Source organism: Acanthaster planci, linkage group LG06, assembly GCF_054643075.1.
Source record: "Acanthaster planci isolate LZ-2023a linkage group LG06, COTS_SCS, whole genome shotgun sequence".
NCBI lineage: Eukaryota > Metazoa > Echinodermata > Asteroidea > Valvatida > Acanthasteridae > Acanthaster > Acanthaster planci.
In genome coordinates this window covers 9423663-9441300 of record NC_141782.1, presented here as the reverse complement: position 1 = coordinate 9441300, position 17638 = coordinate 9423663, and the positions used below count along the sequence as shown (strand labels likewise).

The following is a 17638-nucleotide window of genomic DNA, read 5'->3' as shown; positions in this document are numbered from 1 at the left end:
ACCCTTTCAATTTGGATGGATTATTTTACCACTCACGATAAAAAATACAATGGCAGAAAAAAAGGTCAACATGCGTCAATCATATCCATATCCGTGTATTAATTTCTTATATCAGGTAGTCTCCACTCCTCAACAAGGGGTTTGCGCCCCAAACGGAAAATCGAACTGTTTTCAGTGCCGTTTTCAGGGCGTCTCGCACGGTTTCGCAAATCAAAAAATGTCGAGTGTTTACTAATACATACAAATGGACATTTTAATAAAATCATTCTCGACGCGATTGTGTTATCGCAGCTTAGGCCTATAACACTATGGAAAAATAAACACTACTTCGCGAACTACAATGTTTGACGTAAAACAAACCTCTACTGTATCTTTTTATCGTCTTATCCAAGTTTCCAGAAATATTTGTAATGTTCTGTGTTCGAATACTTCAAAACTAAACCAGACCAATTCTATAAAATGTAGAGGAAACGTGCATAATTTATCTCTCACTGTGTTTTGTTCGAAAGAATTGCAAATAACTCTCATTCTTCAGTGTAGCTATTCCCAAATAGTTTCATGTACGCCTTGTTTCTGGAATACAGTTGGTTATAATTGTTTCAGTGGATATCCAGAATAAAATAATATCACGGTCACACGCGTTAAATGAATTCACAGCTCACAGGAAGCAAGACAAAGCGCATATACCATAAAATCGTCGATTTAATTATCCAAACGCATCTCAAACTTACCGAGCAACATGTACATGTATAGTAAAATAAATTTCCATGACAATCAAAGAAAATACAATACAGTTATTCATAAATATGTTTGCCTTCCTTGTATAACTTTTATGAACTCGATATGACAAAGGTTTATGAGCTGCTTGTAAATGCTAAACCGAGGAAACGAGAAATGTAGCATTGAAAACACAATACTGTTTATTAGATCACCACCCTCTCCTTTTTTCATACATTAATGCCTACTCATTTTTTTTCTAGCGCCTTGGGTCTTTCGGCCGTGCAGAAAAATTGTGAATATCAGGCCCATGTCTTCTGTATTATCCACATAGATCGCCTTGAAGTATTTCAAAGGTGAACGTGCTATCCTCAATGAATTTCCAAGGTGAACGCGATTAGCTGCCACTGGTATTGCTGATGCAAATGATCAGTTGATGAGGGCCTATACGTTAATTTTTTAAGCATTGCATACCACTTGCCCGCACAAAAATTCTGTTTCAGCCTCCTGAGCTTTTTTTTTGTAAAGAGCAATTCATATGACAAACAAAATTTCACTCAGTACAAACTGATTTCGCACAATCATTTTTCTATTTTGAAATTACACGACTGAAAATTTTCATCACTTAAACAGCCTGAGTATAATATATACAATACAGATGTAACGTCAATGAGATGGTTTTCTTAAAATGGAATTTGGAGAAGACTTAATTGTTGATACTATATCTTATTTTATCATCAGGGGGTGACTAAGTAGTGGAGATTATAGTTGACATACGCCTATACGATTTTTGTAATTGGTGACTGGTGGTGACACCAAGCATGGAGTGGCCCGCAGGAGTTCAACGGCGTGTACGGGTTCGACTATTAGTAATACTGAAGTTCGGAATATATAGCGTCAAGTGCGACTGGATACGTGAAGTTATGGCTTGCCTGTACTCTGCATCATACTCACGAATTCTGAAGAGAAAAAAAGAATTATACACTGAATTATCTGAGTGCACATAAACATAACAATTTGAATCCTCAGACTATTCCTTGTCGCTATACCTTGTGATTTGGGGCGTTTGCATAGCGACTACCATCTCTGGAATAGACTGGTTCCTTTGTGACCTCCTTATCCATTGAAAAATAGTGTATTGATGCAAGGCGTCTCTTATGAAGTAAATGCCTGTCCCGAATCACAGGGTATGACAACAGTGTGTTTATAGTATGGAGAATTGAAATTGCTATATTCACTTGAATTTAAAGGACTTACTATGTCATATTTTAACACGCAAAGGCTTATTGCAAAGTTCCCTTTGTCGTCTCATTGAAAAGAAAGGGGCTGATGTGCCTACCTTCATAATTAACTTGCCCATCTCCGTCAATGTCAGCCTCTCTGATCATCTCATCAACTTCCTCATCCGTCAACTTCTCACCAAGGTTGGTCATCACGTGACGAAGTTCAGCAGCACTTAAACAAATGGGATGGAAATATAAACATTACATTTCAACCAACTGCGTTCTCAACCTTAAATGTCCGAAAAAGTCTGCTCGTCCACTCGACATTTTAGGTCTTGTAGAAAAAGGCGTGTACCGCATTGCATTGCACGCAAAGCGAATTAAAACTGGATTTGTGGTCAAAGTCTACCTGATGAATCCGTTGCCGTCTTTGTCGAACACTCTGAACGCTTCTCTGATCTCCTCCTCAGAATCCGTGTCTTTCATCTTTCTCGCCATCATCGTCAAAAACTCTGGGAAGTCAATGGTTCCATTGCCTACAATGCATGAAGCAATTAGGTAATGATTCATTAAAAATATAAAGGGTTTATAGTAAAGATTGCGGTAACACCATGTATTTATCTCTTCTTTGAGTATGTGTGGTTCTGAGAAGAACCGGGGAATAACTCGACGTTTCAAACAGTGTACTCTGTCCGTCTTCAGGAGACTGCAGGATTCTAACTGGGAGTGGAGCTTATATGGTGTGGAGAGGGATCCAGATGTAGGGATTAGCTCGGTGAGGCATTAAGGCGGGAACAGAACCTCAGAACCACACATACTCAAAGAAGAGATAAATACATGGTGTTACCGCAATCTTTCCTATAAATCTAGTTTCTTTTACCATGAAAACCTTTAAGTCTTAAATATAAAGGGTTCTTATAAACGATTATGGAAGTGGAAAACATCCATAATTCGCTGAAAAAGCGAGACATCAGATCAGACTTTAGCAAAGTATAATATTTTAAAAATGAAAACTACTTCCGTGGTTCAATATCAAGAGATCAAGAAAATTTCTAAAGCATAGTTTCACAAGGTTGTCGTCATGTAACTGATACGTCCAAAGCAAAAGCAGTTTCTGTAATTGCGTTCGTGTCAATAAAGTGAGATGTGTACAATGATGCATGCATGGTTTCACTGGTGGATTCCCCCGGGGGGCAACAGGGGCTACGCCCCCTCCTCCTGAAAGAAAAAAACTTATTTGGAGGGCACTTCACTTCTTTTCCCCCCTAAAAACGTGTTACAAGCCCTTGATTTAAGACTCACGTCTCAATTTCAGTTTGCCTCCCCCAATACATGTTGTCCACATCCACAAAAACTGGTTCTGGACCGACCATTGAATGATTCAGAGTCAGCCAGTAATTTTAACAATGCCAGTGTGTATGACTTTGTTTTACCATCGGCATCAACCTCGTTGATCATGTCCTGCAGCTCAGCCTCAGTGGGGTTCTGACCAAGCGACCTCATGACTGTTCCCAACTCCTTAGTGGTGATGGTACCGTCACCATCCTTGTCAAACAGCGAAAACGCCTCCTTGAATTCTGGAATGTGAATGAAGCGTCTCTATGGAAATTTTCAGGAACTGCATGCATTGTAAATGTATACTGTTTTTATCAAAAAGTAAAATGTTGTTTCTTATGAAGTGTGAAAACAAATGTTTGGAAGCACTACGCCGAGTATATAAATGTTATACTCAGTGAAATTGTAAATAAATTAAAACATGGAGATACGTGAATTGTACTGATTTATGAAGAGAATAATTCCTTACAAATTTGTGAAGGTAATTACTGTTTAGGCCATATTCTCAATCATTCGTCGCAGTTATGTCTTTAAAAACAAAAAAAAACCTTATTTAGAACCATATAGCGAATCATGCACTAAGATTTTCAAAATACGTCTCGTAATTTCCGGTGAACAGGTTACTGTCTCGCGTGTTTCTTAAATTAAGGTACAGTTTTTGTGATGACAATTATCTTTTACTCGGTTCAACTTACCAGCAATTTGCTCCTCTGTAAGATGATCAGCCTGTCAAAATAAACAGAGGACGGCACTGTTGGCACTTTGACGAATTGTTATTTGATAATTCCTACTGAGACCACGGCCTATATTTCAATTTTGAAATAGTGCAATGTTTTATGGGAAATGAAAGATACATTTTTATAAATGAAGAACTGCTTTTACGTTTTATTTCCCTTACTTACTTACATTCAAAATGACAATAATTAGACTGCATAAGTTTCAAACACTGATTGCGTCCATAGGCTGCAGTATATTCTCCGAAGCGCAATATTTTACACTACAGGCTGGGGAAATCCTACTTGAATAAAGGCTATAATCGTGACTCTGGAGAACTGTTTTTTTTTTACGAAGGGAAGTTTCCACGAGGCACAAAGACTAGTCTGCTCTCAAGAGCCAATTTCCCTGCTATATAAATGCGCATCCGCGCCCCAGCATTTATGTTCACGGCGCTCATTACCAAAGTGCGTGTACGCAAGATTTGCACTTAACAAAGACATAAATACAGGACATGTCTGTGCACTCTGATTGCAAAACGAAGCATTATCTTTATGAATGGATTTTTCATAACAAACCAAGTTCCATTATTTGTTTTATTTTTCAGGAGCACTGAATTTTGTGCCCTGTCTCAAATGAAATTTGAATAAAAAGTTTTCATTAATGAAAAATGTGGTTTTTAAATAAAATGAGACTTCCTTGTTATAAGAACTAGATTCATATAAACTAGAAGACTGTCTGAATTGATTGCACTCAAAAACTGGGAATCCGCCGAATAAAAAGTTTTGTAAAATGATTTTAATTTTGAACCAAATTTTCGCGTAAAATCGTGTGAATCCAGACATTTTGTAATGGAAAAATATGTCATATACATATACATGTATCTCATCTAAAAAAAACTTATGTTCTAATAACACTTACTTCTTAAAGTTTGGACTTATTGCTCTGTCAAACTTTTGACCAAAAAAAGAGGATACCCTTGCACCATACTTTTGTAAAGGCAAACTTTTGGATAACGTTCTTTTTGCGGCGAGTCACAGGTCAAGTGCAGTCGTGTATCCGTGTTTACATGTGTACGCGTGACATGTACTGTATGTACATGTACATTGTACATGTTCATGCACATGTGCACATGTGCTGGAGTGGACTTGTCGTCTGGGTACCGCATTGGTCAGTGTCCACCGCAGCAGAGCTTATACCCAGCAAGAAATGAGACCGAGGGGTAGCCCCCCAACATGTCCAATCCCTATACACATTCCAGACTATTGTTACTTAACACATCCCCCTAAGATGTCTGAAAGGAATTCCCAGATTCCTGCGAGACAATGACCAACACAAAGCAGGGGGGGCTCTCTCCGTCTCATACCTTGCTGCATATGGCAGAGCTGATGAACATGAGAGCCGATGATTCTGACTACTCCTCCTTTTTTCCGGAAATAGCCATTCGGCATGTTCGGATGGTACCGTCGATGTTCGGTTATTCCCGGCCAGGTAGGTAGGCTAGCTGTTGAAGGTAAACTCCCGTATCCTAATGGCAGCCCTTGATCCTACAATATTTGACTTTATACACTGAGATCAAAGGTCGCCTTAGCCGAAATGCCAGGCGAAATGCAGAATGTAATTTTCTTCGACCAGTGTACGCTTTTTGCCTGAAACATGCTCTCATTTGGGATACACTTGCAGTATTTACGAAGCAGAATCGAGGTCTAAAAGATTGGAACGTGTTTTTGTTAAACGGAATGCCTTTTTTCAAAATCGAACGTTTTTTTAAGAATCAAATGTTTTTTAAACGAATGTCATTTTTAAAAATCGTATTTTTAAATTTTGCAATGTAATTTTTAAAACCCCAAACAAAGTTTTAAAGATTAGAATGAATTTTTAAAGAGGGGCTGAATTTTCTAGATTGGAATAAATTTGTATAGGGTGAACATGTTTTCAAAATTTGAATCAGAGTTTACAAATTCAACATTTTCTCAACATTGGAACGATTTTTAAAGTCCAAATATTTTTTTAAAGGTTGGAATAAAATTGTTGACTCCGAATATATTCTCAACAAATTGGAACACTTTTCTAAACGTAAAGCTATCATTCGACGCACGCATTTTACCCGAAATCTCATTTCATCCGAATTGAGAAAGCATCCGAATTGAGAAAACATCTGCATTGAGAAAGCATCCAAATTTCTAAAACTCCCGCGTTAAAAACATCCAATCTTTTTGACGGTGTTCAGTCCGAAGTTCCGAACCTTTTTGGATGATTCGGCTATTTTCGGCGTGCGCATGCGCAGGCAAACCCTACAGGTGGTTTCCGCTACCTTTGTGGCTGTTGCCTTTGGGGCCTAGCCTGCAGAGTCGTCTCCATGTTACGGGCCCACATATTTATACTGTTCTGAGATTTACTGTTATTTGAACATCTCACTAATGGAGGAAAATTGTGTGTTGTCCGTGGTGCGTATTTAGTTCCTTCTGAAATTTGTTTATGCTTCTACACTTTGGTAGATTACGAGGTCAGTCGTTGAAAAATTCCGCTCTGTAATGTCGTCTGCTTGCACGAAAAACCGTTGTTGTCGGCTTGAAAATAAAGAGCGCATGCGCGCTTGTGCGTGCACGTGCAAGACAGTTGTGTATTTGAAAACACGCTTCCGGGGCTATATCATAATAGGCCAATTGACGTCATTGGCATACAAAGGGTAGAGGGTCGAGAGGGCAGGGCTGAGGTTATTTTAAATTTCCTATCAGCAATTAAAATAAGTCTGCGTGCACAGGTACTCTACATGTGTTTTTGGTTTAAGGACACGATGCAGGCCTACTCGAATTTACATTCGGTCCAGCGACGATTGCAAACTTGTCACTGAGGTAGAGTTGGAGGGCAGGCCGGGGCGGTTACTACTAGGCTGTAGCTAGGATACACTCACGTGAACCTTTTGAATATTCGTTGTAACTAGTTTAGAATAATTAAGAAAAACAGCCCCTACAGACACCAGCAATGCGTATATCCTCTAACGATGACAGGCCCTTTTCTCAACGAGAACATATTGCTTTGATAATCACCATTAATTTTTTTAGTGTTTGACAGGAATCAACTACAAAATTAACCCACAATGGTCTGGCTAGAGAGGGGACGTTCTCTCGCTCCCAAACCATCTGTCAAACAGTCAGCAGCAAAGATGCAAAGTAGAGCCCGTGACACTTTGGTCGGAAAAAACTAATCATATTTTCATTTTCTTTTCAGTAATGGAAACGACAGGTCATCTATCCACTCCGCCCCCAATTCGCCTGTCCTAATCAATTGTGCACAGATTTCAATCACTGCTTTCCGAGTCGGGCTGTTGGAGAATCACTAAACTTTCCTCGATGAAACGGTTACCTACCAGGGAATGAAAATCCATGATCCAATCAACGACAGGAAACAAAACCTCACCTCGCTTTATACAGGTGGTGCTACAAAATAAAGGAAACATACATACCATTTTTGTAATGCGGTATATGACGAGCCGTGTATGGTGAAAGACCTCTCAGTCTTAGCTGACGCAGGGTCCCCGATTTCCCGGTTGTTGCAGGAAAAATAAAATGCGCAGTGCGCATTGATATATTATTCATTTCGTCTGGTCCCCTCTTTTTTGCCATCGCTCTGTGTACATTAATGGCTCGATAGGTTGTGTACATGACATTGTCAAAGAGTATCAAAGATTAAGCAGGTTTAACTCTTCAACGCGATAGCCCGGTGGTTAAGACACATATCTTTGATACAGTAATAACGGGTTGCAATTTCGGACCCAATTAAATTGCAGGGTCACGTAGGCTCAGCGGCTATCACCATGACGGAAGGCTGACTATGTCACGCATTGCTAGTTTTGTGTCCCAGTACTAATGCTATGCATAGAGTGTAATCTAGGGTTTGGAATCGGATGCTGAAAACACTGTAGGCCTAGATCGACATACAACCGTCGTCTGCATGTGGAAATTTTGCTGTTCGTGCCACCGTCGTTGTAAGTTAAGGAATGAGGGAGAGAGAGGACAGCGGACGGATCCCTTCTTTTCGATACGGTTGAAATGAAGAATGATTCTTCATTTCAACCGTATTTTCCCTCATGGTGGACCCTTCGGGTCCGACATTTGTTGCTCAGTGTGGGATTTTTTGGTCACGTAGCTCAGAGATGAATTTGCAGGTTGGGGCGGCGAATGTAAAGAGGGTTGCTTATTTAACAGTATTCGGTATTATGTGTTTTCAACATATCGGCGATATGTGAGTGGATAATTCATTGATACAGTCATCAATTGATTCACTGACCGAAAAAATCATCCAAAACATGCGAGTCTTCGCTAGAGTTTGATCTAGCGATATGACGTTCTCCTTAATTGGTGTAGTTACCACCGTACAGTTTGCTTATCATGATATCAGAGTAGTGCAGGGTGGCGGAGTCGCTGGGGAGGGAAAAAAGCTCCCCCCTAAGTTAAGAGGGGGAGGTGGGCAAAAAGGACGGTGAATTCCGAAAAGGAAAATGTAGCTTGTCGTTGTATTTTACCCTAGAACATGGGTGTCGGGTGCTGTCAAAACAAATATTAGAAAAGAAAAAGGGAATAAACGACGAAGAAAGGGGGAAAGGGGATGAAAATCATTCACTTGTTTCGAAACACCTGGGAAATGACCCCTTCCCATCGATGATGGTTTTGTCGTTTTGCTGCTGCTAAGTGATCCCCCCTCGGAATTTGTCCCTTTCTGGCAACGCCCCTTCCCGGGACAGCTTTTATACAATGATTTCCATAATTGCAACTTCAGCTGGTGCCAGTCGTCCCAGGCATCTGGCAACACCGAAGAGTTTCAGTGCTCCCTATAGGCCTATATCCCACGACTGATATGTAGCTCACGAAAAATGTGGCCAATATTATTCAATGGGTTGGATTGATTAGTCGCTATACCTGCTTATGGTGGCGATGGCTTTACTGTGTATATACTGACTTTTCAGTACTATTGTATAAAGCATTTAGATATAGAATGGATATTTCTATACTAAGGATAGAAGATACTAAGTGTTAAAAGCAGATGACCGACAAAAAGGTCAGCACAGTCAAACGAGAGGATAAAGAAACCCAGTTTGTCGAGTTAGAATTGTTCAACACTTTCTGAGTGATTTTCTTTTCAATTTAGCCATCAGCAGTCCCAAAGCGGCATATGATGTTTTCATGAGCACAATTTCAGGAGGACAGAATTTCAATGGATAAGAAAATCCGACTGTATTATTTACTGTATTGCATTTTAAAAATATTTTGCGTGAGACATGGACTGCTGAGAAATGTTTTGTTATAATTCTAGCTCCATGGCTAATCTCTCTTGCCGATGATACTGACTTAACTGGTGATGACGCGGAAAGGCAACACCACTGAGCACAAGTCTGTTTCCGGGCCAACGCCTGTCTGCTTCCCGTGCAGAATTTCACTCAGACCACGGAGCACGGACCACAGACCCAGATCTGCACGTGCATGACACACCGTTATAGTTATACGTGTGATGTTAGATAAATTGGTGTGCTTCGCCATGGTTACTACGGCGGGAAGAAAGGGACCAATGGTTAAATGGTCGTAAATCCCAGGGTTAGGGTATATTATTCCCCTCTTTTTGGAGGGTGGGTTGGGCTATTGAATCATCCCCCCTCTAATAGGTAGTGAGAAATACTGAGGCGGATTGTGAAGAAGTTTTTTGGACTTACCAACAAGCAGAATGTATTCAATAAAGGGAGAAAAATAAAAAAGAAGCCATTAATAGGTCACTTGATGTAAGGTTCTGCAGGAAATGCAATTACAGATGTATAGCTGAATTATGAACATCAACCCCTAGTGTCAAGTGGTGTCAGCACCCCCACTCCCTCTTTTCAAATATCTGAATATCTATGGCCGGACAAGTCATCCCACGCGTCTCGCAGTTTCCAGCACAAATATCCGCCCTAGTACCGACCCATGTGTGCACTGTTACCAGCTAACTTCATACCTATCAACTACACAACTTCTACAGGAAAAAGAAACGAATAAATTGGATCCCTTATCGCATCTCCTCTTTCTTGTCTTTGTTCGCTGTGGTTATTTTACGCATTTGAAAATAGGTCTGAATTCAAAGTGGGCTTGAAGTCCCGTTGGTCTTTTTATGCAGCTCACTCTCATACGACGGTGGCAGAGATGCCCACGCCTGTGTGGTCACAGTGATCGATTGTGTCTGGTGTATCAACTCTTCTTATGAATAATACATGCGCGGATAAAAGAAAAAAATCTTTATTTCCTCTGTGTGATGAGCGACTCAACGATCATGCATAATACATGTTGACGGTGCGTCATCGGAAGATAACCCTCATGCCGCAACCCTATCCCAGAATTCTTTGTTATAATTTGGCGGGAAACAAGTTAATTGACAAAAAAGGTCAATCGTCCCCGTATTGGTGGTGCCGACAGGTGAGGCGATGCATCCTTTACATACGTGCAACGAACTCCTACAGGAGCTACGGATCGATTCTCTGCATAGATGCATGTGATTGTACATGTACAGGTACATGTGTACATGTACATGTACGTGCGATGCAGTGCAGTATGCATTGGGTTATTCACTCTTGTTTGTTTGTTGTTTGGGTGTTAGCTTTTATACAAAATCCAGTTTTTTGCTATCGATAGTCTTTACGTTTTGCGAACGTAACTGAAGACCACAGGGGTGGATAAAGTATCTCATGTGTAAACACAACCAATCCATCAATCAATGATTTAACAGGAAAATGCGCGTGCTTTTATTTTGTCATTACATTCCGGTTCCTGCATTTCGAACACAAGCCATGCATGGGACCTATATCTGAAAGAATTAGTATGAAGCTATGTGGCCGCGTCTGCTCTAGAAAAGGAAAGGTCTCTTAATTCAACAATATTAGTTAACATCGTCCATTAAACTTACTGTCCATTAAAATGTTAAACAATAATATATTGGTCATTAAAATTACCAACATTACTGTCCATTGAAATAGAAACGGTGTCTGGGTCAGATTATCCATTGAGTGTCCGCCTAGCTTTATCGAAGTGGGTGTTTCATATCACCTCCAGGTAATTCCAGTCGCGTTTTCTTCACGGTTGAGTGGTAGACTATGAAGTCTGAGATTGACAATACCAAACGTAAGGCGTTAGCCAGATTTATACTTTCAGTATTTATGCGCACCTGCCCACCTCCCCCATTTACTGCCGTTTACCGGGCACGTTCGATCCACTTTGCTACAAGAGAATCGCAAGTTATTCAAATCATTTCCTTACCTTACCCAGGCTTTATGTTATTTCATTTTTATCATTTTTTAAACAAAGTAATGGGCCTCTATTTCAAAGAGCTCTTAAGAACTGTTTCAATTTTTTAAGGTCAATACTGAAAATAAAATAAGAAGACCAGTTGCTTTGATATTCGGCCAAAATCAACATGGAATTAAAATCTCCAAAATAGGCTTTTTAAAATGAACGATTTGACAATGATAGGCTTACATGAATACATGTGCCTTGTAACATTTCCCCTTGGGATTAAAGTGGAGACCGAGATACGACAAAACACAGTAACTGGCGTTCATACAAATAAACCGAATTTATTACAAAAGAGTTCAAATATAATCGTAATATAAAATCTGCATTCATATGCCCATGAAGAAATCAAAATGCAAAACTTCAGATGGCCATGTACTGGTTGATGTCATGAGGTTTGCTATCTTTGCACCTTTTTAATTATTTTATGCACTTTTTTATATGTTACTTGTCACCAAAACACCAAAACCTTAGTATTCTTACATTCTAACACACATTATTCGTAATGTATACTTTAAAGATTATACATATCAAATACCTGTATTATTTTATAGGTTTTCTCGCACATTTCCAACTTTTTTTGTTCAAATCCACAAACGGTTAAGTTCAAATTCGTGTCCCAAAGTCACGACCTTTCAATTTTCATATCCTACGGTTAATTTCCTCTTTGACCGCTCGGGGTTGTACTTTGTTCCAAAAAATCATACATTTACCATACTTTTTCGTGAAAAGCAATTTGGTTTCGTTGTCCGCAATTTCGTCATTGCGATCAATATAATGCATAATTTTCATTGAAAAAATTCGTCACACGATTGCATACTTCCTTCAGTATTTCAACATCTTCATTCGTCCATTTCTACTCACTAAATGTTCAATTTATTTTCTGTATGTTTCATATTTTTCTTGTTTAATACAGATCTACAATAGAACAGTAAAAGCAACATTATATCTTTGTAATACTTACTTGTGTGTACATTTTAGTAGTTTTGACAATTTTATAGGTCAACAATTGGAAGACACTTAGTCTACGCGTATATAGGCAAATGCTTCCTATTCATTCAAGAAATAAGTAGGCCTACTTCTGACAAGGATGGTATTTATATTTTCACATCCGCCACAAATAATTCTGTTCTTGTCCTTCGGGATCGGTCGTTCAACCTTCAATTTTTTAACGTCTGGGGCCAAATAAGTCTGTGTATGTCTGTACACCATTCTTGAAATCAATAAAACATAGATGAATTTAATCCTGACACTGCAAACATGATCATCAGGTGAGGCGATTTCTTAGAAATCTGACGAAATCGAATGGACAAATATGTTGAACAAGATCGACTATTGATGACCACCAACCAAATTCAACGAAGCATTTGCGCGTTCTTGTCTTCTCAAGACGAATTTGAAGTTTTGAGTTTGATCGAAAAAGGGGTTAAAATGTTCGGGAAAACACGCAATATGTAGTGCCCCTTTTATAGATAAAATTTCAAACAATAAGTGGCGTGAAATTGGTGGTAGATGAATTCAAAAATTAACAGAATGGAACAAGATGTGAATTGTAGCGATACGTACGAGCTGACGTAGAGACAGCTTGAAGAGACCTCTGGCCGCACCTCATAAAAAGGAGTCGGAAGTAGGATGACCTTCGGACATTGGTGTCTCCCACTCTGGTGAAATACGCGAGCGGCGTAAACCGGAGGCAAGTACAAAATCTTGGTCCACCGAAGATGCCGGCTAAAATGGAAGTCGTTGCTTGTGTCATGTTCTGCCATGGTTTCATTTATGCGCCCCAAACAAAATTCAACGTGTCGTCTTTTTAGGATCCAGCATCAACCACTGTAAAATTCCAAAATCATGGAATCTCTGCAAGATGTATATAAGGGAATATACATGTACGCGATATGTCAGGAAGAGATTTCAATTGAAGAAAATGTGTAATTAAGTTAAACCTATTATGTACGATTAAATGTAACAATAAATATAATTCTTTAAAATGATATAAATACTTGTTACTTCCATTGCACACCCACTACTTACACATCATAACACTAAAAATGCACCGCAAAATACTCTGAACCATATACTACAAATATTTCAAAAATTGTAAGATTGTGTGTCGTTCTAGGTTTGCAGTACTAATTCCATAGAAATGAACTCAACCTTGATGCCAAGTTGTCCTGCATGATAATAATGTTTACTCAATGTGCGTGATTTTTAAATGAGAATAGGCCCATGCAGGCAAACAGACTACATGTAGCCGAGTCAAGAATACTATTTATGTTAGCATGGCGTCGTTTCACTCCTCGCTTTTATGGATTGAAAGTGCTGGGGTTTTTGGGTCCACAAAAGCGGCAAGGTTGTTTCAATTCATGTCGATGTCACAGAGGGTTCATAGCTCGTCATCGGCTGTGATCTACCTTGTCGAGGTCATCATGGCCACAAATTCTGCAGAAAGATAATGCAAGAATTGATTGAGAAACAATTAAGAGGTCAGTATATTTGAATGCAGTGTAAATTGAAGTTTTAAATTCAAACATTTCACAGCTTATTGCAGTGCCCCTACCTTCATAATTAACTTGTCCATCTCCGTCAATGTCAGCCTCTCTGATCATCTCATCAACTTCCTCATCCGTCAACTTCTCACCAAGGTTGGTCATCACGTGACGAAGCTCAGCCGCACTGACAAGCAAAGACAACACCCAATTTTTATTTAAACCCGCTGTTATGTAATAAAGAAGACCTGACTATATAACGAAACAGTCGTCAGAATCAAAATGCAGTGTACATGTATGAGCCACCCACAACTATTGTCCGTTACCTGATAAATCCATTCCCGTCTTTGTCAAAAACTCTGAAGGCGTCTTTGATTTCTTCTTCGCTGTCAGTTTCCTTCATTTTTCGAGCCATCATAGTTAGAAATTCGGGGAAATCAATGGTCCCATTACCTTAAACAGAAGAAAATGCAGCACAGAGAGTCAGTATGGCCCAGATTACTCAGAACTTAATGTTAACGAGATTTCGGCCTTACCATTTTGTCTTGATTCCAGACAAAGAGGAACAAAACTATAATGGAATAACGGAGAATAGAAAAGTAAGGGTTTCCTTCCATTAAGTTATTAGCTCGGCTTCCGATGTACAATAAGCATCGTTGTATGAGGTAAGAGATGTACTTACCGTCAGCATCAACTTCGTTGATCATGTCCTGCAGCTCAGCCTCGGTGGGGTTCTGACCCAGCGACCTCATGACAGTTCCCAGCTCCTTGGTGGTTATAGTACCGTCACCATCCTTGTCAAACAGCGAAAACGCCTCCTTGAATTCTAAAGCACAACCAAGTGGAAATTGCTTTTTGACATTTCCTTTAAAACTGCACCAACAGACAATGCAGTAAGAAATTTCTCATTGAGTAAATGAACCCACGATTGACATAGACCCAAACATCATGATAGCAGCTAATTAACACTAATGCTTTTATAGGTGTTCGTAAGTCCATTAGGCCTGAGCCATCACCGACTGCATTACCGAGCCAGCGAGAGGATCGAGCTATAGATGGAGCTGGGTCGAAATTTTCTAATTATCTGAGGAACTGACTTTCTACCATTAGGGCCTATCTCCAACATATTGACTTGGTTCGACGAAGTTAATCCATGTAGCGGTACATTAACGGGCGGTGACAATCTCTACTGAGTACCGATTCAAAAGACTCAAGTAATCGACAACACAGCCACACTACAAGCAGTGGCTCGATCCCCCCAGGTTTTCCATCTTTTTACTTTCTGAAGAATGAAGCTGTACATGTACATCTGTCACATGGACGCATACCCGAGTTCCTTGAGGAAAAAGAGGGGGGGGGGACTTGAGCGTCATGGGCTATTTTGAGGTAAATTTCGGTCTGAGCCCCCCATCCTAGGTGACTAACTGCTGACTAAAAGGGAAGATTCAGTCGAATTATACTTTAATGAGAAAGTCACAGGACGGCAATTCTGCCTTATGATACAGTAGGATATGAAGGCTAGAAGCGAGATAAACGAGATTTCCTGATCATGTTTTGAAGTGAAATGCAGACGTGAGGCAAGACGTTGATAATTGTGAAATGCCACGGAATACTCCTTCGAAGTTCATTTCAAGGGTTCTTTTGTCATTCCAGGAAGACAATCATATTCCCAAAAGGGATCCTCTGCTCGTATTTTGAGCCCCAGATTGCTAAGTGAAAATATGTTTTTTTTGAAAACCTTGTTTACTGGCTTACTATCATGAACTTAAACAGCATACACATATCTCCAAAGAAAAGCAACTTAATACGTGTACAGCAAAATATCAAAGATTATGGCAAGATTTTGTGCCGAGATAATTGTTATGTTGAAGTTCCTTACTGGGCTGACATCACATTTATATAAAAAAGCAAAAATGCGTCAGATATGCCCTTAATAATGACGGAACAAAATTGAAGGCATGGGCTACCAGCGCCAGGCGCATTTTCGAGAATTTTTATTAAAAATACAAAGCATTGACCTTCATTGCGCAAGGAAGGAAGGAACATCATTCATATACAAACATTGTGAAGACAGCGCTGAGAGTTTAAACATTTCTGTATCCACTTCTAAACACGTTTAACCCACGACATGCTTTTTGACATGCGTTTAGGGATGTGCTGAACGCTTTTATATGGTTCACGTTCAGCTTGGTTAAATCAGCGTTTAAACACATTCCTAAACGCATTTCAATGTCAATGTCTGAGTCAAAAGCTGTCAAAGGTGGGTACAAAAATGTGTTTAGAAAATTAATGTGATTAGAGTTTTTCCTTTTTTACAGTTTATAATTCTGTCTATGCCTTTGTCTTCATTTCCCATTTTGAATCAGATTCTATAAGACCCCGTATCTGGATACACCTATAAGGAAGACAGTAGTGGCTAAAATCTTGCGTGTATTGCAAATAATCCTGAGTATTAAGTGCAATTTTGTCCATCTTGCAAGTGAAGCAATGAACTTACCACTAATTTGTTCCTCTGAGAGCTGCTCAGTCGACTGTTGAAAAAATGGAAATTTTGAAATAATAAGACAATTCAATATCGCATTTACTAATGTAGATGATTTATTGACAACTAAAAACAAGAAACGAAGATTCACTCCCGTCAAATTCTACGCCTAGTTCGCATTGCGCTGACGAACGAATAGATCATTTTGTGCCCATTCAATCCTGACGGACGCATAATAGATTAACTGAGTTCATTCGATGCTGATGATTATTCCAGCACTATATTGTATATAATTTTAGGCTTGGATTTTGACGAATTTAGGAGCTGTCAAGCGAAGGGAATTTGGTTTAACGTTGAGTGAGCAGGCTTACAGACCAAAGTGCCACAAAACACTCCATACGCACTGCATGTACGTTATTACATGTACAAGTACTGGTAAAAAAAACAAACACGCCAAGCAAGGCATGCAGTTTACGACGGATGATTTCGATTGTAATAAGTCCTGTCACACAAATGGTTAATATTGAATGTAGCCGTTCAGACTAGTGGAGAACACATCCCACCAGAATGTTCAAATTCAGAGAAACAAAATCTTAATGTAGGCCTATACAATGACCTAATTATCAGCAGGAAGAATTAAGCCAAAGATTATGACGAGGTCGGGTGAGAGTTAGCAGCACATGTACATACATGCAGCTCAATCGTGCTCTTGACTTGAGATATTTTACGGGAGTATAGGTTATTAGAATACCCTATCCTGCTCATATGCACAGACAAAGGAGTAAACATGGTCCACCAAACAAGGATAAGCAGTCGTATCTTGAGGTGACATTTAGATGAATAAAATATGAAGCAGGCACCAAGTCGTTAAGTGACTCTCCGTGGCTTCTCAGATCGTATGAATAACGCAACGAAAGTGACGTGATGGCAACTCTAATTGAGAGACATGCATTTTGATGAAAATGGTTTCCGTGCGAATTGCACGGAGAAAATAGCAACAAAACAGCCTCATCTCACGGGATATATCTGTCTGTCATAAAACCTATAATGACATGTAGATTAAGCAATATTATTAAAATATAGTGAAGAACATACCATGCTTGAGGCCGGGAATTTGCTTGTGCTGGGTGCTCCAGGGGAAATACCGGGTAACGTATCGACTCGTACGCTAAATTGCAAATGCTGAAATTGATTTCCAGAAGCCGGTAGGGCTGTGTTGATTTTATGGTTAGCTGACGGGCAAACTGGATGCGCAATGCGCACTTGTGTTTACTTGTTCATTCATAATGTATGTGATACAGGACCGCCACTGTGGCATAGGGTTTTCAGTCCATCACAAATATTACGTAATAGCACGTAATCAATTGATGA

The 17638-nt window shown here is 39.5% G+C and overlaps 2 protein-coding genes across 2 annotated transcripts; both read right to left on the bottom strand.

Moving 5' to 3' along the window:
- Positions 1 to 684: 684 nt before the first annotated feature.
- On the bottom strand, positions 685 to 7610 carry LOC110975611 (calmodulin-like). Its single transcript, XM_022228209.2, has 6 exons — positions 7456 to 7610; positions 3971 to 4001; positions 3374 to 3517; positions 2350 to 2476; positions 2057 to 2172; positions 685 to 1676 (listed from the first exon to the last, which is right to left on the bottom strand). The coding sequence occupies exons 1-6, from the start codon at positions 7456 to 7458 to the stop codon at positions 1639 to 1641; spliced, it is 459 nt and encodes a 152-aa protein (XP_022083901.2). The 5' UTR covers positions 7459 to 7610; the 3' UTR covers positions 685 to 1638.
- A 3948-nt stretch (positions 7611 to 11558) lies between these two features.
- LOC110975612 (calmodulin) lies at positions 11559 to 17565 on the bottom strand. The gene is made up of 6 exons (XM_022228210.2): positions 17363 to 17565; positions 16283 to 16316; positions 14468 to 14611; positions 14112 to 14238; positions 13857 to 13972; positions 11559 to 13738 (listed from the first exon to the last, which is right to left on the bottom strand). The coding sequence occupies exons 1-6, from the start codon at positions 17363 to 17365 to the stop codon at positions 13707 to 13709; spliced, it is 456 nt and encodes a 151-aa protein (XP_022083902.2). The 5' UTR covers positions 17366 to 17565; the 3' UTR covers positions 11559 to 13706.
- Positions 17566 to 17638: the final 73 nt, after the last annotated feature.